This window comes from Drosophila suzukii, assembly GCF_043229965.1.
Source record: "Drosophila suzukii chromosome Y unlocalized genomic scaffold, CBGP_Dsuzu_IsoJpt1.0 scf_Y1, whole genome shotgun sequence".
Taxonomy (NCBI): domain Eukaryota; kingdom Metazoa; phylum Arthropoda; class Insecta; order Diptera; family Drosophilidae; genus Drosophila; species Drosophila suzukii.
The window spans coordinates 86,265-111,223 of record NW_027255895.1 but is presented as its reverse complement, the minus strand read 5'-3'; the positions used below and the strand labels follow the sequence as shown (position 1 = coordinate 111,223).

Here is a 24,959-nt window from a genome sequence, read left to right as displayed (position 1 = left end):
TTACATTTAATTTTAATTTAAAACATTGTACAAAAATATTAATATTAAACTTAATATAAGATAAGATAATATGTAAATAAAAATTAATTAAATAAATCATTTATTATACTACAAAATGTCTTCCTTGTTTATCCAGCTAGTCTTTGAAAACCCAAGCCACTTAACCAAAACTTTATTTCCTTTTCGCCTTACAATTTTTTCAACTAGGTTTGTGTGGGGAAATCGTGTTTTTTTCAGTTCTTCTTTATAGAATCCGCCCTGAATCGGGCTACCATCTAAATCTTCAAGTAAGTATGTTTTAGGGTATGTATTATTCCATTTTCTAATTTTCAAGATTTCAGTTGTATAGTTCGGTGTATACCCTTTCTCAAAGACATGTTTGTATTTACTGATACGAACGTGGTCCCCCTTACGGAATTTACTTGCAACAAATATTTTCAGGTGATTATACGATGTTTGTAATATTTGTTTTTCATTGGAAGAATTGACTTTACTTGGACTCATTTTTATTGTTCTATGCTCTCTATTATTATATTTATTAATTAATTGTTTATACATATCTATCCACTTATATTTTCCATTGAAACTAAACTCACGCCACATTAACTCTTTAAGAGTTCTATTGAAACGTTCAACTATTGATGCTTTTAGAGTACTGAAGGTTGAATAATGATTTATCCTATAACTTTTCATTAACACCTTAAATTTGGAATTAAAGAATTCAGTGCCATCATGAGTTTGCAGGTTTCTTGGTGTTCCATGACCCGATTTAAATATTCTCTCCATGGCTTGGGAAACATCATTTGCATTTTTTGATTTTAATGCCTCACCCCAAGCATATTTCGAAAATGTGTCTATAACAGTCAACAAGTATCGGTACCCATCATTAGATTTTGAAAAGGCTCCCATTTCAACCAAATCTGCTTGCCACAGATCGTTTATACCCCTTGTAATCACTCGTCTTCGTTGAAAGTTTTTTCGAGATGGTCCGTGCAATTCATTTACGATTTCTCGCTTAATCATATTCTTCTAATAGGCTGAAAAGCGACACCTTCTAAATCAATTGTGTTTTTTTTCGGTTATGATATCGGTTTTGTTACATATTTAAATATATAGTCCTCAATGGTTTTAATCTTTTCCAGAATTTTGGCAAAAATTTGGTCAGTGCTGTCTGCCCTCTTACTATTCAATTCAATTTTATTTTCTAAGCTTGAAATTTTTGTGAGTCGACGATTAACTTTTTGAGTTATAATTTTTCTTAAGTCTTCTCCCAACTTTCCGAGGATCTCATCAGTATATTGTTTCGTTGCTAGATCATTGTTGTCTAAAGGCTTAGATCCGTTTTTGATACGTTTATTTTGAGCATCTAGATTACCGTCCTCATCGATGAATAATCCCTCAGTAGAATTAACACGTCTTTTCAAATGTTCTGATCGTTCCTTATCAACAGAAAAATGTCCAAACTTGTCGACAGACATGATGTTTATAAATGTAAAACATATTTGTCCTTCCTATTTATACTCATTAATATATAATCCTTTCTTCACGCAATTCCTCTAATATTGAAAAAATTTCGTTATTGTGGCTGGTGTTACCCGCTCCTTTTGATGCTACTAAAATTTCCAATCGTTCGACTAACTCATTTACATCATTCCAATATACATAGTTTGGATTTGATTTCTGAAGAGTCATGTAACCAAAGCCTGTTTTTGAGCGAAGTGGAGTAGACGTTGTAGGACTGAAATCTTTGTCTATCAACTTCTTAATAATATGGCTATATTTGTATGCTCGTGTACCCTTGATTCTGTTATTAGGTTTAAAGCCTACTCTATGTATATTCGTTTCTAAAATAATTTTTTTATACATTTTCAAGTCTTGATCATCATAGTTTTCAGGTTTACTAAGAAAAAATTAGAGAGTACAGACCAGGAGTCAGATCACAACTCATTCCACTAGAAAATGTTATTTTATTATTTTTAGTTTTTAATTCTTTATCTCCCAAAGTTAATGAATTGTTTGCGCTTTTCTTTAGGTCCATAAACCTTATCCAACACATTTCCTCTGGTCAAATTACTGATATTAAAATCATAATTATAACAAGTGTTATTATCTTCTAGCTCTGCATCCACACCCATATCGGCCTCTCCTGTATACATTGGTAAAGGTGTTGTCCCTTCTTCTTCACTTTTTTCCTTTTTCTCTTCTTCTATATCTTCCTCTATATTCGTTTGTGAAAAGAATTGATTATAGGAATCACTATCATCGAAAGACCTTGGTGGAGTTATGTTTCGATTAGACTGCGGATCTTTCTCATTAGTTGTAAAGTAGAAATCGTCAAGCTCTCTCTCATCATCATCGTATTTCTTAATTTGCTTCATTTCACGCTTTACTTTTATTCTATCTTTTACATTAGAAATCTTTTGTTTTTATTTTCCTTAACAAGTTCATGTAAGGGTTCAGTAATAGGTTTAAAAGTTTCCTCCAATTGTAAATTCGTATGATTTTTGACTTGTTTGAGATCATCGAATTTTCGCTTCAAAGCAAATCTAGCTTTGGTTAACTGTGACAAAATATTCATTGTAGTATATTGTTCAAACTTTATAGGTGAAAGATTTAAAATTTCCGAAATTCATGTAGTCACTCCTCAGTTACTAAACAAATACTGTTTAGGGAACGCCAAGATCTGTAATATTTATATACCATTTCCGAATAAAAAAAAAGATTCGATACATTTTCTTCATTATATTTTAAAAAGTGTATTTATTGTTATAATCTTAAAATCTCAATCTTTTTAATGATTACTGACTTATTTCTAAATACAAATTGTCATTACTTTTATAAATATTAAATTTTCCATCAACCATTTCATTGATGATATCATCTTGAAGAGAGGTGTACCTTTCCGGCATGTACAGAATGTGCTCCTCCAACTCGAGAGCAATAGATTCTCCAACCTTTGTTGTTTTGCGCTCCGCCTTGAGGATCGGAAATCTTACATTTTCAGGCATCCTTGTCTTCGATAGCAGTGTCTTTTTATTAAATTTATTGAACTCTTTAACTACAATGTTCATCTGGTTTTCCTGATTCATGATGGTTGTTTAGTTTTTTGGACTTGATACAGTTGTTCCACGTTGTTTTTAGCTGTATTTTGATGTTTACTACCTGTTTTGCAGTTGTTCAGTACTTGTTTCGTAGTTGCTTACTACTTGTTTTAGCTGGTTAATAGCTGTTATTAGATGGTTATTATCTGTTTAGTAGCTGTTAACTAGTTGTTTACTAGTTGTTATAAGCTGGTCACCAGCTGTTTTGAGCTGTTATGAGCAGTTATAGGCTTTTTTTCACCAGCTGTCACCAGCTGTTTTGAGCTGTTATGAGCAGTTATAGGCTTCTTTTGTTAAGAATGATCAAAAATTCTTGTCCTCTAGATGACGTTCGATGTGAAGTAGAAACTTAGACTGTGAATTTAAACGCGTGCAGGTCCACTTTTTATACCATACAGAGTTCACACATACACGTACCCTTACATTGATTTTCAACCCCCCAAATGTAAATTAACCATTTAAATATACCGGTTTTGACTCCACATTTTCTACGAAAGAAAGTAGAAAAGCGAGGCACAGGTGTCCACAGTTGTATGTATCAAAGTCTTGAACTCTATCGTAGTTGTATTGTATTCTATGTCCCAAGTATTTCACAACTTCTCTAAATGGCTGAAGATTTTCAAAACTGTCGAAATAATGTATATTATTTTTATTATACCCGTTACTCGTAGAGTAACCCCATAAAGTATATATATTCTTGATCAGGATCACTAGCCGAGTCGATCTAGCCATGTCCGTCTGTCCGTCTGTCCGTCTGACCGTCTGTCCGTCTGTCTGTCCGTCCGGATGAACGCTGAGATCTCGGAAACTATGAGAGCTAGGCTATTGAGATTTGGCGCTTCCTGATTCCTGAGCTTCTTACGCAGCGCAAGTTTGTTTCAGTAGACTGCCACGCCCACTCTAACGCCCACAAACCGCCCAAAACTGTAACTCCTACAGTTTTGATGCTAGATAGAACATTTTAACTGAAATGTATTGTTCTCATCAATACCTATCGATTGACCTAAAAAAAAGTTTGCCACGCCCACTTAAACGCCCACAAACCGCGAAAACCTGTGACGCCCACAATTTGCATGCTAGATAAAAAATTTTAACTGAAATGTATTGGTGTCGTCAATACCTATCGATTGATCCAAAAATAATTTTGCCACGCCCACTCTAACGCCCATAACGCTTAAATCTGTCTACCGCCGGTAGGTGGCGCATTTTAATTTCGCTTTGCTGCTTGCATATCTCCATTTCCCTTTGAGTAACGGGTATCTGATAGTCGAGGTACTCGACTATAGCGTTCTTCCTTGTTTTTATTATATGCAACCCAATGTGTACCACTTGATCGTGAATTATCTAAGTTTACTATACCACACTCCCTACTTTTTGGTGCTTCTGGGAGTAGATCTCTCACAAACACCCCTCTAAAATGTGGGATATATTTCCTAGCAAAATGTATAATGTCGATATTTGATAGTGGTCTATTGGGTAGCAGAGAAATTAGTTTTTTCGCTTCTTAATTCCTTTCCCCTTACTATAGGGCTTAAGAAAGAAACCATAACCCTTTCTATAGGGCTTGAGATATAATCCTTCTCCTACAGCAACACTTTCAATTTTCCTATTGTGACGTTTTTTCTCCTCCATATCTTCCTTAGCCATTCTCGCATTGTTAATTGTTTTTGCAATTGCTGCACTACCACTTGCTAAACTACCAAGAGCGCTGAGGGCTGTCAAGATCGGCACGATTGGTAGAAAACCTCCAATTTTGGGTACATTAATAGCACGAGGTACTTTAACATTTTTCTTAGAACCCATTGATTGATGAATTGATTTACGTGCAACTTTAATTGCACTCATAATGTTTAATGGTTTTTGTTTTTTTTAATGTCTTAGTAGCAGCATTAATTACAGTCGAAAGGTTTGTCTTCTTCATTATATTCTTCAATATCTTTTTCCTTCCTTTCTTTTCCGTTTTATTCAATCCCATACCAAATTTTTTCTTGGCTTTCATTATATTTGTACCAAAGTATGCTGCTGCTCTTTCACCAAGACTGCTATCTGCTGCCTTGACACGCGACCAGGCTTTGTCAATTAATATGGAGTCTGCCCTATGTCGTTCACTCAATGCCTTGTTTTGAGAATATGCGATATCGTGCTCTTTGCAAGCTTCATCCAATGGGTTTATTCCTTGATCACCACGTTCCAACCGTTTCTGTAACTTTGTACCCGGTCCACAAAAAATATATTTCGGAATATGGGCTTCAAACGGTAATGTATTAATTAGCTTATCGACAAGACCACCACCGTGTTTACAATTAAAAATACGACTGATGCGATTATAAAAACGTTTCCCCATTTTATTGATGTTTAATCATCAAAGATTTCTCATTGAATGAGGTACATTGGGTTAAAAGATGCGTTTAATAAGTCAGAAACAAAAAATTGTAGTTAGAAATATTAACGATGAAAACGAGAAAAATCTACCGCCACGACATAGTGCTCTCTTACCGAACACAATAAGGGCTCTAATTGTTGGGCCTTCGAATTGTGGTAAAACTAATATTATGTTAAGTCTAATAGAGAGTCCTAATGGATTAAAATTCGAAAATGTTTATATATTTTCAAAAAGTTTATATCAACCTAAATATGAGTACTTGGAGAAATTAATCAAACCGATTAAAGGAATGGGATATCATACATTCTCCCATAATGAGGGTGTACTAGACACAAGTGAAGCTAAAAACAATTCCATTATGATATTCGATGACGTAGCTTGTGAAAAACAAGATAACATAAGATCTTATTTTTGTATGGGTCGACATAAAAATATCGACTCTTTTTATTTATGTCAAACGTATAGTCATATACCTAAACATCTGATTCGTGACAATGCCAACTTTATTATAATGTTTAAGCAAGATGATTTAAATATGCGGCATATATATCGGGACCATATTAACACTGATATGAATTATGAAACATTTGTGAAAATTTGTCAAAAATGTTGGGAGGACAAGCACGGATTCCTATTAATTAGCAAGGATAACGAAATGGATAACGGAAGATACAGAAAAGGATTTGATCAATTTATTATGATTTAAGGAGTAATTTCAATATAAAGCTTGGTTAGATACCTACAATCCCACAGTTTATCAAGAGATTTCAATATGTCTAGATCACTTGCATTATCCTTGAATGGAAATAGTTCCATTATAAATACAAACTTTTTTCCACCTATCGAAGTGAATGGTCGATATGAGTGCGCTCCTATCGATTTTAATATGTATAATTCGATTCCAAATATTGATGAAAAAAATAACCTCTTCCACATCGGTGACAAGGTTATTACAATTCCAACTGGATCATATGAATTGAATGATATCACCGATTTCATTTACAATAAACTAAAAGACTATAACCTTGAAAATACATTTAAAATTCAAAGTAATAATAATACACTTCAAGTTGAAATAACTACCATGCGAGAGTCAGTTTACTTTAATAAGGAAAGATCGGTTGGACACCTGTTTGGTTTCCATCAAAAAGTACTAGAACCACATCCTACAAAAACCTATCGATCACATCAGACCATGAACATATTAAAATTTAATACAATTCGTTTGGAATGTAATATAATCAGCGGTTCATATGTAGATAATACACCGAATCATACATTACATGAGTTTGGCATTAATGTTCCGCCTGGGTATAAAATGACAGTGACACCACATAACCTAATTTATTTACCAATCAACTGTGACGAAATAAGCACACTATCTATACGCATAGTTGATCAAAACGGTGATTTGGTGAATTTACGTGGTGAAAACGTTTCGATTCGCATGCACATTCGGTTAATAGAATGATTATTTATAATAAAAGACTTAGCTTAAGTCCTCAGCCAAGCATTACTAATTGTAAAGCTATAGAAAGAGGATCAAAAGTAAAAAGAAGCTCACTTTCTTTGAAAAATAAACTATTTTTAAAGTCGTTAGGCTTGAAGCTTCGAGTATAATATAAAAGGTGGAAAGGAAAACAATGAACGAAATTTTAAATGTTCGAGAAAAGGTTCACTCAGATGAGAGTATTTCGAAGAAAGAGTTTCATACTTATTCATCGTATAATCAAACATTTAAGCCAAACGATGAAATTCGAATTACTATTCAAAATCAAGACTTGTACGTGCTTCCTCACGAAAGTTATTTTAATTTTCAAGGAATTATTAGAAAAGATTCACCGAATGGACCTACAACTGAAAATGTTACCACTTTTTTTAAAAATAATTGTATGGCTTACTTTTTGGATGAAATTAAGTACGAAATAAATGGATGTGAGATTGATAAAACACGATTTGTCGGTATGACTACAACCCTAAAAAATTATATATCTCTGGATAATCTTCAAAGTCAAAATCTATTAAATTCCGGATGGGGCAGTGGGGACGAAATATTTACGGGACCCCACTTTAACTTTTCTGTACCATTAAAAAATTTATTGGGATTTGCTGAGGATTATAAAAAAGTTTTGTTAAATTGTAAACACGAACTAGTGTTGATGCTAACTAAGAATCTTGGTGATGTGTTTGAACAAACCAGAAATGAACAAACTTTTAAGTTGGAAATGACGAATATAACCTGGAAAATTCCTTATGTAACTCCGAGCGATTTTGCAAAAATTAAGATGTACGATATTATTAAAAGTGGTGTAAACCTACCAATCGCATTCCGGAGTTGGGATTCATATGTTAACCCCAAATTGGGGTATGGAAGTCAACACAGCTGGAATGTGAAATTGTCGGCTAACCGCGATAAACCAAGATTTGCTATAATTGGATTTACACTAAATGGAGAACTTATCACAAATAACTTATCAAACTTGAAAGTTCACTTGAATTCAGAGTCATATCCATATGATAATCTGAATGTTGATTTTAGTAAGAATCAGTATGCTCACCTATATGAAATGTATACAAGATTTCAATCTAGTTACTATAATCGTGAATCACAACCATTTTTGACCCCAAATGAATTTAAATTGAAGGCCCCTATTATTGTGGTTGATCTTTCATATCAAAACGAATCAGTGAAAACTGGTCCTATTGATGTGAGAATTTCAATAGAACTGAAGACACCAAGTCATGAAAATACCCAAGCTTACTGTCTCCTCATACATGACCGTTTAGTTGAATATAACCCATTAAACGGACTAGTACAACGAGTTGTTTAACATTAGAAAAATGTTGAATGATACTGTTTCGATTGATGTTCAAAGTTTCTTTGATAATAATAATAATTTTATTTTAAAGGAAATTGGAATTGTATTCGAAAAAGATCCAAACTTGAATAATAGTATTTTAATAGAACCACCATATGATTTTACTTTGCTAAATACAAAATCTCGAAAGACTGCAATTTGGTTAACCAATACACATCACAAAATTTTTTGGAACGATGGAGAGAACAGTTTTCCACAAACTCGAAAGTATCTAAGGACAATTACTAGCGGAAAACAAATTATTTGTAAAGGTGTGGAAAAGAAACGATTTCTACAGAAGTTTTTTGGGAGTCGTCAGCTCATTAATATCGAGGAAATGGGCTGTCCGTCATTAAACAGGTTTAAAGGAAACCGGTTTCCCTATTGTGAAACACACCTTAAGGGCGGGGTTTGTGCTCTAAACAATGCATACATTATTTTGACATTTTTTAAAAGTAGCTCCAAAACAATAAAATAATTGTTATACATCATTTTAAAGTTGAGACTAGATGTGTAAAGACCTACAAGAAAATAGAATTAACAAAATGAAATTTCATGAGGAAATTGACCAATTTATTGAACAATTTAAAGGAGAGATAACTGGTCAGCATTTTCAATATCTTCTAAACACAAAATCTATGTTCATGAATCGAGGTGGACATGATCTCAAAACTACGAATTATGGTGAACACTTTACATTTTGTAATCCAGAAATGACGTCGGAAACGTGCGCCTGCTTCTTCTATGCAAATCGTCGGAATCAAAGCAGAAAATTAATTTCTATGTATAACAAAAATGTTCGCAATACCAAAATAAATGAATAAATGTATTATTATGCTACAAAATAAACTTCTGACTTTTTATTTCGAGTTAAAATTACAGGTACGGAGAATGGAAAATATTTCCTTGACTGAGATATGTCGGCTACTTGCGAGTTGTTGCGCGGTCGTGATTTCAACCCCTATTATGGGAACGTCGTATGAGCTCGTATGAGGTCGTTGGCGTGAGGCCAATGATCTTGTCAATGAGCGTGCGCCTTCTGGGTTGTGCATGTGTCCCTTTTATTGCGGTCAGGTAATTGACAGGTGCGCATGTTCGGGTAGCTCTTGCTTGAGGTCCATGATCTTGTCAATGAGCGTGCGCCTTCTGGGTTGTGCATGTGTCCCTTTTATTGCGGTCAGGTAATTGACAGGTGCGCATGTTCGGGTAGCTCTTGCTTGAATCCCTTTTATGACATGTTTATGACCCATTTTTGGAAAGGAGAGAATCTTAGACAATTTAGCAGTTAAACGTTCTGGGGCGGAAACAAATATGCTAATTGTCCCAGAACCCGTCTTTCCCTACTACTCAGGGGTTAAGGGGCGCGGCAGAGACGTCTGCAGTTGGCCTTTAATGTTCTCTTTTTTCTTTGGGTATTCCTTTTTACGTTTGCCTAAATGGTAATTAAAATATGCCCAGATGGTGTCTGGATGTCCGTCAGCGCGATGAGATAGGGGATAAGTGAGTCTCGAGGTCAATTGCAATCAGAGAGTTCTTTTACCATCACCTCTGTGCTCAGCAAACGCGGTCAAAGAGCGAAAAGGTCATCAGCAGATGGTACTTTTCAACTCTGCTTTGATTTTCGCTATTAGAAATTTTAATTGGATTCGGATTCATTCAGCCAGTGAAATTAAAACTTTAATGAACCCACTACAATTTTACACCCACTTAAAATATAATGCAACAACATTTGATATCCCCTGTGATGTACTAAATTATTTCACACTTGAATATAAGGAATTTATTAAAATTCCGCTGCATCACAAAATGTTTTACCGCAAAACTGGAATATTTAAACATTTTTTCTTGCGCACGATGCCTTAAAAATTGTTTTTTTTTACTATTAAAATATTACAAATTACAACTTACAGTTATTCCCAAACATTCTTTAAAAGCCTATAAAAAACAATTATTTCTTTGCAAGTAACTATCCGAAGAATGCAGCTACATCCTTTTCCCTTCCCATTGCAGCACCCCTGTATTTTACATTTTCCAGTAGCCATTTAGCGAACTTTACCGCCATCTTTCATTCATAATTTGCTAGTCCTTTTTTGCCGCAGATTTTCCCCACACACATACTCAAACAGAGGGGGCTGGAAAATGGCTGGGGGGGGGGGGGGGGGGGTGGAAAGCAACAGACGCAGCTGGGCGACAAGGGAAACTGTGTCAACGCAGCCATTTGGCAGCCGAAAACTCCGCGCTTGTCCTTGCCGTTTTCCCTGGGTCTCCATTTTTCCGCCACGCTGATGGCGACATAAATAGCACCGCTTAGATGATGGCTTATTCCCGCCTGCACCCCGGGAAACTCTCCGTTTCCCCGCCCGAATGCGGGCCGTATCCCCCAGGTAACTGGCAAACTGGCGAACAGGTAACGGGCGACAGCCGCCAGTCGCTCATAAATGTAAACTTTTTGGGCTAGTTACATGTAATTATGCCATTTACTGGAAGCGAAGATGAGAGGACTTTGCCGCACAGTCTGTGTGAAAATCATACTGCTGATGTCTTTTCACTTGATTGCCAATTTAATCGGCTAGCAATTTTCCGCCTTGCCTTGGCGCCATGATTAGTGGGCGTGGCCGAGACTAATTTGTGTATCAGTGCAAAAAAAGAAGTTGCCGATGAGCGATTTTCCCAGTGAAAAGGGGGGAAAATATTCAGAATGTCGGGCTTATATATTTATTTATATTTTTCCCCGTCTGACATTGGCGTGTGTATATTTTCCGGGCTCACTGGCACACATAATTCAAATACGTGCCGTGCATATGTGGGAAAATGGGGAAAATGGCATGCACACACTGACTGCAGTTAATCTTCGCTTAAGTCCTGTGTGCCTGTCAATATTTCCGTGTGACCAGGGATGAGCCTTTTTTGTCAGTGCATATCACTTTTTTCGAGCTCTTCTGAGAAAAACTCTTCTATAAGAACTCAATAATTGTGGGGTAAACAGCACTTATCCACTAACTTTTTATTGGCACTGTATTTATGCATTTACATTGAGATTTGTATGTTCATCAAATTCAATTTGCATTATGTAAATGCCAAAAAAATACCTACATGTTAAAATTTAAGTTAATTTTTAGCTTTATCAAAAAATTTTTTCATTTGTTTTTTGAACCCCTTTTCAAAGCAGGCTCTTGATTAAAAAGTTCATCGAAATTTGTGTATGGCGAACACTTTTAGGGATACACCATTTACAATTTATCGTAGTTAAATACACTTTACCACGTTGGTAAATATATTATTAATTCATTTGTAAATTTTTAATATGCAGTTATGAAGTCTGCTGGAAACCAAAATCTATTATTCAAAATAGATTAGCCGAGGGAAACAAAGGAAATATATCTAAATTTATCAAGAGGGAATGCTACAGTCGAATGCCTCGACTATCATGTACCCTCTACTCAGCTTACCAACTTGGAACGTTTTTGGCACACAGGTAAATATTGATAGACTAAAACAGAGCAAATGGCGGTATCTTAAAAAAAGTGATTTTAAACTGCAGCCCTGGCATTTACATTGAACACTGCTCAGTGAACAGGCTATTGATCAAATATTAAATGTTTATTAACCAAAGAAGCATTTCATACCTATTATTAAAGTTTGATGGTTTCTTAAGAAGAAAGCATTGGGTGGCTCTCGAGATATTAAGAAGAAAGAAGAAAGGTAAGGCAGTATAGCAGCTCTGTTGTTTTCATGTATTTTGGTATTTTAAATATAAAATTCAAAATTGCAGATGAACTAGTTCTCTAAACTTACAAGTTTTGGAAAATGCGATCTATCGATAGAACTGAACAGTGCTCAGCAACGCATCACTAAATGTCAACGTGCTTAGTGTCATTTAATATAATTTCCTTTTCATTTTTGGTGTCGACCGATTCAGTTCGCTTATCTCAGATTTCTTTTCGAAGAAAGAAGAAAGGTAAAGCTCGTGTTTAACTCTTTTTCATTTGCTAAAAGTGTTTTTCCACAGCTTCCTAACCATGTAGCCCAGGAACGCCAACGAACCCACCATTTTTTGTTTTATATGGGCCAATAAACGCCATGTCATCGTCTGTTTGATGATGTTTTTTAGTTTCGGGAGCGATGTCGATATGGGACTTGGACAAAGTGGTCGCGAATGAGGTAGTATTCTTGATACTGGGCATCACTGGGCAGGAAACATCTTATGGAGCCACTGGAGCACACTACTGATGATCTTGGCCGTCATCTGGAGCCATTCGATGTACTGAAACGGAGAAACAAGAAAGGTAGCAAACTTCGGTAAGCCGAAGTTTATACACCCTTGTACGATTTAGGGTTTGGCGATTTGGTGGAGTTTGATTAAACTTTTTGCGTGTTTCACTGCAGCAAACGAAAAATGTATATGTTCGTACCCAAAGGTACTCAACATGACCACACCCAACAAATCAAGCAGTAGCCAAGTTGGGAACAGTACCAGGCGCTCAGTAGCACCCACTGCATATGAGAATGGCTGATCAGCATATTATATGTCTCACTAACTCACCGTCTCACCGACTCAACGGCACACTGACCGGCCAATGCAGTCAGCACATTTTGCAGTGTCTGCCGAGCCAACTTCACAAACTGCTACCATAATCAAAACTCCCTGACCTACCTACCTACTTTAGAATATAGCGCACTTCACTAATCATTACACTAAACCTTCGTCTTCCAAGTAGTATATAAACATGTATCAAATGAAGAACAAATCAGTTATCAACACACCTCTGAACTCCGCGGTTCTACTTCCTACAACTGTTAATAGGGCTCGTAATAAACTATCTCAACTAGCAGCTAACCACGTTAGCTCACCCTCAGCGCAGGTCAGCATCGCCTGTGGTCCGGCATCGCAGTAACCATCGTTACCATTGCCGCGACGCGATCGTCCTGCCATCATAGCGTCCCCGTGCCAGCGACAAGTGCTCATTACCCCCTTGTCCCGCGGTGTGACCCGGAAGTGTCTACTTCGGTTAGGCATAAACATTGGTGACCCCGACGTGATCCTTTAACAACAAAGGATCACACTCAAGCAACCCCCTTCCCACTAAAGGACTCACAGCTTTATCCAGCTTCACAGGATCCGCTTCTTCTTCCAGCGTCACAGGAACTTCAGCTTAATCCAGCTTCACAGGATACGCTTCGTCTTCCAGCGTCACAGGAACTTCAGCTTAATCCAGCTTCACAGGATACGCTTCTTCTTCCAGCGTCACAGGAACTTCAGCTTCATCCAGCTTCACAGGATCCGCTTCTTCTTCCAGCGTCACAGGAACTTCAGCTTAATCCAGCTTCACAGGATACGCTTCGTCTTCCAGCGTCACAGGAACTTCAGCTTAATCCAGCTTCACAGGATACGCTTCGTCTTCCAGCGTCACAGGAACTTCAGCTTAATCCAGCTTCACAGGATACGCTTCTTCTTCCAGCGTCACAGGAACTTCAGCTTTATTCCAGCTTCACAGGATTCGCTTCTTCTTCCAGCGTCACAGGAACTTCAGCTTCATCCAGCTTCACAGGATTCGCTTCTTCTTCCAGCGTCACAGGAACTTCAGCTTTATTCCAGCTTCACAGGATTCGCTTCTTCTTCCAGCGTCACAGGAACTTCAGCTTAATCCAGCTTCACAGGATTCGCTTCTTCTTCCAGCGTCACAGGAACTTCAGCTTCATCCAGCTTCACAGGATAGGCTTCTTCTTCCAGCGTCACAGGAACTTCAGCTTCATCCAGCTTCACAGGAACTTCAGCTTCATCCAGCTTCACAGGATACTCAGCTTCATCCAGCTTCACAAGATTCTTTGTTTCCAAGACACACAGTATGTCTACTTTATTCATTGAGGAAACAAGTCACACAAGAATCGATTTACACAATCGATTACTAGACACCCAAAACGAGCTGCAAGGGAAAATCCAACAGCTCATTAAGAATTATTGCAAGGATTCTGCCGACCGACGCCACCGAGACGGCTATTATTCCGGTAAGCTAAATCAGTTAAACGATCTCTGGCAGCAGTTTTGCGACCTAGATGAAGAAGTCCAGCAAGCGGCATTACCCACTAGAAGTGAGTACTCATCACGATTAGTAGCACTTAAGAAGCTGGTCGAAAAATATCAGAATATCTTTCTGGACAACATGCCGACTGGAAGCGGGCTTCCGAAGGCCCCGAGACGAACGTGGCCAACTTCAAGATCACAACAAGAGATCAAGTCAAAGGAGATTCCGCAATTGACACGGTGATCCGACAGTTGCAGAGAAGATGCAACGAATTGGAGTCATCATTAACATTAGCCTCGAACGCCCCAACCCCAGCCCTACAAAGGCACCTGGATCTCCATTGGGCGTTGCTGCGGCAAGCCCACGACGAATTGGACAGCACACCTGGGGCCGCAGCCCTGGCAGAAGCAGAGCTAGCTCAGTTCCACACATTATACGAGGAATACGAAATGAACCTGCTTCGAGAAAACGACTCGCCAATGAGCCTAAACTTGGCACTTCCGCCAATTAGCATTCCGGAGTTCAACGGCGAGTATCTAGACTGGCCACGGTTCCATGATCTCTTTGTGGAATTGGTACATAATAAACCATATTCGGCCAGTCAAAAACTACATATTCTACAGAGTTCGCTTCGTGGTGAAGCGAGAAACGTCTTGACAGACACAGCCTTCTCACAGGGTGGCTATGACGACACCTGGTTGCGTTTAAGGGCCAGGTACCAGAACGGAAAAATAATAGTATTCGCCGCCATTGCAAAAATTATTGACCATTCGCCTATAGACGGTTCCTCGCGCCAACTAAGGGCCTTACATGACACTATAAAAAACTCAATGAGTACTCTTCAAAACCTCGATATCAGCACAAAATCCTGGGATCCAATCCTGTGTTTTCTTATCAGAAGAAAACTAGACCAGCAGTCTCTAGCTTCTCTAGAAAATTCAGCGGATGCACCAACGGGAATTCCAACGTTATGGAGTATACGGACGTTTATTGAGCGGCGCGCTTGCATGCTGGAGACGATAAGCGCTCAACCTACAGCAACACTCCGCCATCAGTCAGTTCACAACGAAAAGAGCTGTAAGATTTGTCACCTAGGACAACATAATTTTAGAGCATGTAGCCGTATCCAGCAAATGGACCCCAAAGCACGGCGTCAAGCCATTATTCAAGTAGGAGCATGCACAAATTGTTTGTCTACAGCTCATAAAATTGAAAACTGTGGATCACCGACCACTTGTCGAGTCTGCCAGCAACGGCATCATTCACTGTTACACCAAGGACCGACTAGCAATCCAGTGGTCGGCGCAGTAACCATTGCAGGCTACGACAACGTAGGAGGATATACTCTGCTCGCGACCGCCAAGGTCTCATTACAAGGGCCAAACGGTCAATTACAAACATGTCGCGCTATAATAGATGGTGGATTACAGGTGAATCTTATCTCAAGGAGAATGGCAAATCTGTTATCTCTTAAGGAAAGGTCACCGATTGAAATATCTGGAATCGGAGGAAAGATATCAACAGCAATTAGATCTACACTAAAGCTCTCATCATGTACATCAGGGTTTGAAAAACTATTAGAGGTATTTATTATGCCCACAGTCATTACAGACCAACCGTCAGTACAGATTACAACCGATCTTAATATTCCCGAGGGACTGCCATTAGCAGATCCTGACTTTCGGCAACCTGGACCCATTGACATAACCTTAGGGGCTGAGGTGTATTCTCGTGTAATAACCGGTGAACCTCTTGAACTAGGACCTAATAAACCTTTGGCACAAGGCACTAGGCTTGGTTATGTAATCACAGGTTATCTCAATAAAGAAACCTCATCTGATACGGAAATCAACCCTATTCTGGTAGAAGGCAGAGGTGATTTTGCAGGACCGAACGCTGCTTATGAGCCAACAAAAGATAAAAATCCGATAAATATAGAACCGACTTTTCATCCATTTAAAACCTACAAGAAGGCTGACTTTGGTTCAACATGTCCAAACCTAACCGAGAAATATCTTAGTTTTATTGCAGAATGTCCACATACCATAGACGTGCCAAATGATCAAGTTCTACGAGAGCACAATTTCAGTCCCCACGGTAATGTCAATTTTATCGCAATGGGGAGTGTTAAGCAGCATCAAGAAGATGTGAAGGACCTGAATCACAAACCGCAGTTGAAGGAAAGATCCACCTTGGTCAATAATTTGTTAGGTGCTTCCTATACAATTCGGTCAAGGGCTGACCGACATCACGACTTAATTGAGGGTACCCCTCAATGGGGGGGAGAATGTTCGTACCCAAAGGTACTCAACATGACCACACCCAACAAATCAAGCAGTAGCCAAGTTGGGAACAGTACCAGGCGCTCAGTAGCACCCACTGCATATGAGAATGGCTGATCAGCATATTATATGTCTCACTAACTCACCGTCTCACCGACTCAACGGCACACTGACCGGCCAATGCAGTCAGCACATTTTGCAGTGTCTGCCGAGCCAACTTCACAAACTGCTACCATAATCAAAACTCCCTGACCTACCTGCCTACTTTAGAATATAGCGCACTTCACTAATCATTACACTAAACCTTCGTCTTCCAAGTAGTATATAAACATGTACCAAACATGTACCTCTTAACTCCGCGGTTCTACTTCCTACAACTGGGAATAGGGCTCGTAATAAACTATCTCAACTAGCAGCTAACCACGTTAGCTCACCCTCAGCGCAGGTCAGCATCGCCTGTGGTCCGGCATCGCAGTAACCATCGTTACCATTGCCGCGACGCGATCGTCCTGCCATCATAGCGTCCCCGTGCCAGCGACAAGTGCTCATTACCCCCTTGTCCCGCGGTGTGACAGTATATAAAACTTAAGCAATTTTAACTTCTTTCGCGAATCGTTTGGCCTTCCTCTTCTCCTTGTTTTGTTAGTTATATATGACTATGAATTTATAACGAAAAGTTTTGCATTTTGCAAATCATTTTTAACACCTGCGGCAGGGTTAAAGTTCAGTCAGCGAGAACACTTTGCAAATTAGTAGTCCTGCGCTGTTTTCTTTTCCGTACCTGCTGTCCTAAGGCCTAAGATATCCTGGAAATTTGGTGCCTGAACATATAGTTCGGGGTCAGCGAGCCGATCGGCTGAACTGCTGACCATAAGCAAACACCAGAGATTTTTGGCTAACTAATCGACACTGGCCATCCCATAAATCTAGCCACGGTTCGAATGTCAAATGGCCAAAAGGCCAGCGAGAGGTAAGCTTCCCGGCCAACAAGCCAAATTAAAGTTCGGACCCAATAAATGTTAATCGTTTGCTCTTTGTCTTTTCTTGCCCCTGTTTTCCTCATCCTTTTTTAATTTCATGGACTTTTTTAGTTTGCTTTTTGACCATTTTGATATATTTTATGTAGTTTACCAAGTTCAGTCAGTGGGTAGAAGGTTAATGATGTATTTAACTCGGGAGCTATACAATTTGCAAATACATAAGCGAAATGGTTTTATAACTAGAAGTAAATGTGCTTTTATTTCAAACAATATTTTCACTACCAATTTTAAACTACTAGTTAATAGTTTTCAAACAAATTTGTTCGGCCTTCCTGACAAGTAAGTTATAATAAATGTTATTCAACTCAAACGTCGAACAAAAGAAGTATGTTTTACTTGCTGTTCGTGCATTTGTTCATTTGCCATGTTTACTAACTGTTTCGGGCAGGTGCCAATGATGGCCGAAAGTTGTTGAATTTATGATCAATAAATTAAAAAACTTTTGCAAGACCAGACAAAGCGCGGTACCTGGAAAGACATTTGGCAAACATTAATTGAAAAACCCCGACTCCTGGGCGTGTGGCTGAGCATATCAAAGGTAATTACGGATGCCGTTAACAGCAGCCAAATGGCTAAGATACAAACACAGCCCCATTCCATTCGCCCCACTCATCTCATTATTTAGTTAATTATATGTTTGTGCGCCGGCAATTAGAACTCAGATTTCATTGTTGGCCAAAACCCATTTTGTGGCCTACTCGGTTGCCTTCAATGAGGCCGATGATGATGATGATGTCCATGAATGACTGCCAACGCCGAAAGGGCCAGCAGGCAACTGGCTCCGCTTTGCTTTGCTCACCGCAAACTTCTAATTAATTTGAAAGGAAACATTCGAAACGCCTTGTGTTGCGGTTTCAGCAGACCCACCTCCCCATGAAAAGGGTCACAGACACATGCGAGTGCGGGGTAATTTCCCCGGAAAGCTCATCAGAAACCAGGCCATTAAATGTTTCAATTTTAGCAATTGCTATTATGATCAAATTTCTATAAATTGGCCAACAGATTCGTCACGACTACTAAACATAAATTGCTTATAAATTAGGCAAGGCCGAACAAACTGTCCAAACTATTTATCTTGGCCAGCTGATAGTTGGACAACTCTTGGCTCTTAACACATTTAATCAACAGGCGGAAGAACCCGAAATATTTGCAGCCCACGGACCACACACAATGCATTAAAACTGAACTGAAAGTGAAATGTTTGGCAATGCAACTTTTATTTTTAGGAACCCATTTTGGTGTGGTTACATCATTTCGAAGGTTTAGCCCAACCCCCTCGCTCGCCTGCTTTCCTAATGTTTGGAAAAGCGGCTTGAGATTTTCCCCGAAAAGCCTGGAAACCGAGAGAGGAAAAACAACAGCAAGCGAAAAAGTTTGGTTAGCTGTGCCAAATGTTTTTATAAATTAGTTGGAAAGTTTTAATAAGCTTAAAATAGTCTAATTTTTTGCAGCCCCTTTTTCAGCTGTATTTGCTTTTAGCATTGATGTGGGTATTATAAGTTTGATATCTGCATGAAATTTAAGGCTTAATTTTTAAATTAATTCATTAAATTATTAGTTACATTAAGTATCATATTAACATTAACCAATTTTAAAAATGACAGGTTATAAGTTTAATTCAGGAGTAACAAAGTTATTAAACTAATACATTTTTACATTTCTCAATATCAATTTAACATTATTTATTGCTAGCAATGATACCTAAAAATGTATTTAGTTTTAACATTTTAATAAGATACATTTAGTAATATGCTAACAAATTATTAAGATACCATAATTTGAATTTTTAGATATTCTTCTAAAATACATTTGAATTCAAGACCAAAGCGAAACTGACTCATACCTGTTGGTTAGAATGAGGTTCATTATAATAATGCCAGTGGAACATGTCAAGAGACCTGACATGTCAACCGCAAGATAAACGAAATTCGTTGCCAGAGGAGAACGGCTTCCAAGGACGTCCAGGGCCCAGTGGAAAGTGACCACAAAAGGTCTGGGGAAAGGCATCTCCATAAGTAATTAACCGAGTGATAAAGAACCTGGCCCCGGGGCAATACAAGTTGTCATTCAAGTCGGCGACAACGGCTCGTCATAAGCGGCCGAAAATGTTGCATTTAGTTGTGGGCTTGATGAATATGGTTAATTTCATTGTACATATAATATATATACTTCTGAGTCTGGGAAATATGTATTTGTTTCAGGGCAGCGATGACAGCGTCTGACCAAGACACATCTTTCGTTTGTCCTCTAATTGCATATCTGAGGATGGTGATTATTATGGAGATGGCGATGGCGATGACGATGGCGATGGTACAATTACCAAGGCCTCCTGCTGAGCCGAGCTCGGTTTTGATGTCCTGGCCAGAAGGAGAAGCCCTGACCATTGACCATTGGACATTGGCCTTTGGACGGGCGAGGCCGGGTTTTAGTGTCTAATTAAAAGCAACAGCAACTGGCCTCTTAATTTATGCTCGTTCAGGGACAGGTTCCGAGAAAATCCCTCCTCACATCCGGCATTTCCATTCGGTATTTGCATGTTTACTCTCCGGATGCCTAATGTTTTTCGCCTTGAAAAGTTTACGGCATAAATCGTGCACTTGGTTCGTAATTCGCAGCTGTGTCAGAAGGTAAAAGTTTCGAGGAGTAAACTGCATGTTTCGTGTCTCTAAGCGCGCACACTTGATATTACCTTTGTTTTTCAAAATTTTTATGTGATGCAACTGAATTTATTGTGTGGTTTAATGACTTTTTACAGGATTTTGTTTTGTAAATGGACCTTTTCATTTAAGACCACTTTTTAATGTAGCAGTAACTCGCAGAGTAAAAGGGTATATTGTATTCGTCGGAAAGTATGAAACAGGTAGGAGAATAATGTATATATATAAACAATATTGTAAAGATAAAGAAATTATAGTTCAGTTAAAAAATGGTTGAAGTTTATTGGAAAAATTTAAACCTTTTTTATTGAATCTGTTGGCTCAATTGGCTTTATGATTTATTTTTGCCTTCTTCCGAATCACTGTCATCATCAGTACTTAGAAATTCTTTTGACTTTGGTTTCTTGGTCACACCTTTGTCCAATTCTGCATTTGCAGCCCTTCTGATAGATTTTTTGGCTCTTGACTTTTGTTGACTCTTCTCCTGATCTCCGTCTTTCCCTGCATCCCGCGGATTTTTCCTGCCGCTTCCCTTGCCCTCGCTGGAATCCTTTTTAGGGACTTCAGGCTGCAGAGGGGCATTCACAAATTTCCTGGTGCGTTCCAAGACCTGCCTCCGCCTTGCCATCTGGTTCTCCCGGAGGACTCGATCATCCTCCAGCCACTTCAGACGCTGCTTCTCCAGGTTCCGCTGGTGCTCGTGGATCCGTTGCTCCCGCAAGCGGATGCGCTGCTCATCCAATAGCTTCATATTACGCACGTGTTCGAGATGGTCTTTTAATTTCCCCATCAAGACCTGGCAATCGTCGGATGCTTTGGCAGAAGAACGTGCCGGGACGCTAGGTTGTTTTTGATGAATGTAGGAAAAATATCTGGAAGTACATATTATTGATCAGCTATAACGATGGTAAGTCTTTCTTTAGACTCACTTAGAGGCCACTTTCAGCTCCAGTTCAGATCTGTTGAGATCATCACACTCCGGTTTTGGCAGGGCTACGAGATCTCTGGTTTCCTTCTTAATGGTCAGACCCAGATTGAACATCAAAAGCGGATCCTGAGGGGCCAAGTGGCGGGCCCTGAGCAGCCACATCTTGGCTTCGCCGGTGTTTCCCTCCCCATACAGAGATCTGGCTAGGTAGTGCATGACCTCCACACAGTTCTCCGATAGATGGTCCTTCAGGCACAGCTTGTAGGTCTGGCTGGCCAGCTTGAATTGGCCAAGTTCCAGGGCTTCGTGAGCCGAATGAAGGAGGGCAGCGGGGCACTCGTGCCCAGCCTCGAGAATCTGCTTAAAGACGGCCTCACCCTCGGAGAGGTGGTTTAAGGTACTTAAGGCAGCTCCTATTCCATTGGCTGCCCAAACGTTTCTGGGACAGCGTTGGAGAATCTAAAAATGCATAATTAAATATTAAACGGGCCATGCTTTGGGTTCTTTTGTTCATTATGTACACATTGTTTTTAATGTTTATGGGGCACAGAATGTGATATGCTGATCTTACCCTCGTGTAGAAGTTTAAGGCAATTTTCTGATTTCTTTGGGCTGACGATAAGTCTCCCTTCGTCACGCTGTTCTGACATTTTTTCAGGTAGAAGTTTCCCAGGGCCATCAAGCCGTAGCTGTCTTGGGTGTTTCCAGGGCTACGCAGGATCACACTGTAGTTGTATATGGACTGTTTGCTAAGACTCAGCATCATATAGCAGTCTCCCAGGTAGGTCCTACAGAATGCATTACAAACATATATTATTTAAGATCTAATTTAACTTAAACTGGCTTGGGACTCACCTGGCCCCAATATTGTCGTGTTCTATTGCCAGGACTTCCTTGAAGTGCTCCAAGGCTTTGTTCAGCTTACCCAACTGCATCGCCATCAGGCCCAGTCTCAAGTGACAGTCGTGGTAGTTTGGATAGCTGTCGATAATATTCCCATAATGCGTCTGAGCCATGTCGTACATTCTAAGAGCCTCCAGAACCCTAGCGTAGTTGTACCTCATTGTGAGGTAGCTAGTACTATTGTGAGGGTTATCCCCTTGACTTTCCATTTTGGTAAACGCCTCGTTAAGGGTCGGGAGGGCCTTTTTTGGCTCTTTGGCCGACATCTGGCTGACCGCCTGGTTGTTTAGCCACACGACAGGGATCTGGAGTCCCTGATCCAGGTATATTGTAATTGCCTTTTCATATGCATTGGTGGCAAAGCTCCAGAGCCCATTCTGCTGATAGGCCAGGGCCAGACTTAGCCAGCTATCCCAATCCTGGCGACCCGATGGCTTCTCCACCACTTTAATCAACATTTCAATAGCTTTTTCTGTTTGTCCTGGGGACCTTTCATCTATATAAATTCTGGCCAATAGCCGCATTGCAGTCGATTCGTTTGGCAGAGACTTGAGGAATGTTTCCAGGCAGATCTTGGCCTTGTCGGATTCACCTTCCCTCAGGTACATTTGAGCGAGTCCCAATTGGGGCAGCACATAGAGTTCCGGTGCGGAATCCACGGCATTCTGGTAGTACATCCTGGCATACTCGTATTCCCCAATGGCATGTTGACTCCTGGCCACCTGGTAGAAACTGTGAGATTTAAGGTGCGGGATGTCGGTGAATCCAATGGCATTTCCAGCCAATCTCAGCGCCATTTCATGATCGCCGATGGAATAGTAATAGGTAGCCAACATACTTAGAGCTACTGGGTGTCGCTTGTTAATGTCGAAGGCCACGCTGAGGAGATTTATACCCTCCTTATAAAGTTGTGGGTCGCGCTAGTAATCTGTGCTTCACCTTTCGTATTTTCATCATCCAGTATTCCAAAATCAAAATCGCAAAACCGCAAAAGTCGCGTTTATTTCTCTCAGCCGACTTCTTTATGTTAATCATTAGCTTTTTCTGCTTTTCTGTAAAATAAATTATAAAAAAATAGTTTAAAAAAAAACTGAAATTTTGAATAAATTTTCTGAATATAGTTACTGTATGCCAAATTCTTTTGGGCCAACACCGCTTGCGCATCCCTCTGCGAAGCATCGTACATTTCAATGATCCTTAAAAAATATCCTTGGACAATTTCAGGGCTGCCTCGCACTTTGGCTTGCATTGGCTCCAATACCGCGCTCCTCTGAACGGAACATCACTGAGCCTTTCAATTTTCCTATATGTTTGTTGATCCTTCTTTCTATCGGCCTGATTTTTTGCAATTTGCAACTTTTCCTAGCCATTGTGAAACCGAAAATGCAGGCTTGCCAGCAGTTTCTCTACTCGCGACAAGCAGCTGTTACGGAATTTATATAACATTTAGTAAGAAATATAAAATTTTTTGAGTACATATTAAGGGTATATAAAGGTGTATACTATATAGAAACAAAAATAGCAATCTTACTTGGAGTTCTTCAGCGAGTAGACCCCGGGAATGGCGTAGGTGCGAAGCAGGTGGTGCAACTTGAAGGCTACGCAATTCAAGAGATCCTCGGCGGTGCAGACCTGCAACCTGAGCAACTTGCTGTTGTCGTGGATCGTGTGGCGACTACACCAACCGCGGAACAGAGCCTGGATCTTGGTGGCCGATCTGTGGTAGTGGTCCACCAGGCGCTTCTGCAGCATGTTCTCCACAAAGCTGTAGTGATTGTTTCTGACCGAGAACCCACGCCACCACCGCTGGATTGTAATGGCCGCCTTTCTTCTGTCCTCGAACATCTTCCGGTAGAAGTATCCTCGCCAGATTGATTGGATGGTTCGAGCTGCCTTATACTGCTTGTAGTCCAGCAGGAGCATCCAGGTGCCAAAATGATATAAATAGGCATGGATAAAATAAGGAAACCATTGCTTCGGATAAGTAGGAGATCTTGAAATGTTTAAAAATGTTCAACAAAGATGACTAAACATAGACAGATTCAGTATATGTAAATTTTAAGTTAGACTTAAAGATTGAATCTTTTATAATATACCATTAGGGGTTTGAATACTTTCTCACCGGGAAATCAATCGCATCCTGCACTCAGACGACTTGATTGAGTCGTTTTGGGACTCGGACTTCATACTGCTGCAATTGGAGAATCGTGATTTTAGATATATCCTTATGTTCCAACGGAACCACCATACCGCTGCTCCTCAGTCATGGGCACTGTGCCCCTGCGAGTGTGCTGCATCATGGGGACTCGTCCTGAGAACATCCTGCTAAATTTACCGCGCTATTTCCTGATTTATTAAAGTGTGTGTGGGGTGACTTGTGTGTGCTTTATAACATGTTTCAGTAGAACACAGTGTTGTTTGTGACTGACAGCTCGATGGAAAATCGATGAATCGGAGATTTTTGTCTAGCTGCTGGCTATAATTTATGGCCACCAGCGATTATTTAGGCATAAATCTTTGGGCTTTGCATCCTGGTCTCCATTCAGGCGACATATTTTATTTCGCCTCTGTATCAACATGTTTTGCCGCTTATCGCGTCGGGCGAAAACAAATTTATGTGTCTTTTCCTCCACCTCGAGTTGCCATAAATATTCGCCGGGACCGGTTGGAATTTCCCGAGGCTAAGGCTGTATTTAATTGAATTGTGGGCTTAGGCTTACTTGCTTCTGGCCAAAGCAGCCATACGTCTATTGGCAGCCACCCATTTATGATGCCCTTGACTGC

The 24,959-nt window shown here is 39.6% G+C and overlaps 2 protein-coding genes and 1 long non-coding RNA gene across 3 annotated transcripts; 1 reads left to right on the top strand and 2 right to left on the bottom strand.

Moving 5' to 3' along the window:
* The first annotated feature begins 11,686 nt into the window (after nt 1–11,686).
* Nucleotides 11,687–12,259, top strand: LOC139353895 (uncharacterized). Its single transcript, XR_011605001.1, has 3 exons — nt 11,687–11,817; nt 11,884–12,044; nt 12,115–12,259. It is a non-coding gene; the product is annotated as an uncharacterized lncRNA (long non-coding RNA).
* Nucleotides 12,260–20,601: 8,342 nt separating this feature from the next.
* Nucleotides 20,602–23,540, bottom strand: LOC139353916 (RNA polymerase-associated protein CTR9 homolog). The gene is made up of 5 exons (XM_070998127.1): nt 23,301–23,540; nt 22,128–23,227; nt 21,844–22,060; nt 21,274–21,731; nt 20,602–21,216 (listed from the first exon to the last, which is right to left on the bottom strand). The coding sequence occupies exons 2-5, from the start codon at nt 23,009–23,011 to the stop codon at nt 20,676–20,678; spliced, it is 2,100 nt and encodes a 699-aa protein (XP_070854228.1). The 5' UTR covers nt 23,012–23,227; nt 23,301–23,540; the 3' UTR covers nt 20,602–20,675.
* Nucleotides 23,541–23,702: 162 nt separating this feature from the next.
* LOC139353921 (abnormal spindle-like microcephaly-associated protein homolog) lies at nt 23,703–24,496 on the bottom strand. Its single transcript, XM_070998131.1, has 3 exons — nt 24,426–24,496; nt 24,298–24,366; nt 23,703–24,168 (listed from the first exon to the last, which is right to left on the bottom strand). The coding sequence occupies exons 1-3, from the start codon at nt 24,494–24,496 to the stop codon at nt 23,703–23,705; spliced, it is 606 nt and encodes a 201-aa protein (XP_070854232.1).
* Nucleotides 24,497–24,959: the final 463 nt, after the last annotated feature.

Excerpts from the sequence above, each read along its gene's own strand:
- LOC139353916 (XM_070998127.1), bottom strand. The coding sequence starts at position 23,011 with ATGTTGGCTACCTATTACTATTCCATCGGCGATCATGAAATGGCGCTG. Across the intron at positions 21,732-21,843 it reads CCTTAAACTTCTACACGAGG|ATTCTCCAACGCTGTCCCAG; the intron begins GTAAGATCAGCA and ends ATGCATTTTTAG. Across the intron at positions 21,217-21,273 it reads GAGCTGAAAGTGGCCTCTAA|ATATTTTTCCTACATTCATC; the intron begins GTGAGTCTAAAG and ends ATGTACTTCCAG.
- LOC139353921 (XM_070998131.1), bottom strand. The coding sequence starts at position 24,496 with ATGTTCTCAGGACGAGTCCCCATGATGCAGCACACTCGCAGGGGCACA. Across the intron at positions 24,367-24,425 it reads CCCATGACTGAGGAGCAGCG|CAGTATGAAGTCCGAGTCCC; the intron begins GTATGGTGGTTC and ends CTCCAATTGCAG. Across the intron at positions 24,169-24,297 it reads AGGATGCGATTGATTTCCCG|ATCTCCTACTTATCCGAAGC; the intron begins GTGAGAAAGTAT and ends AAACATTTCAAG.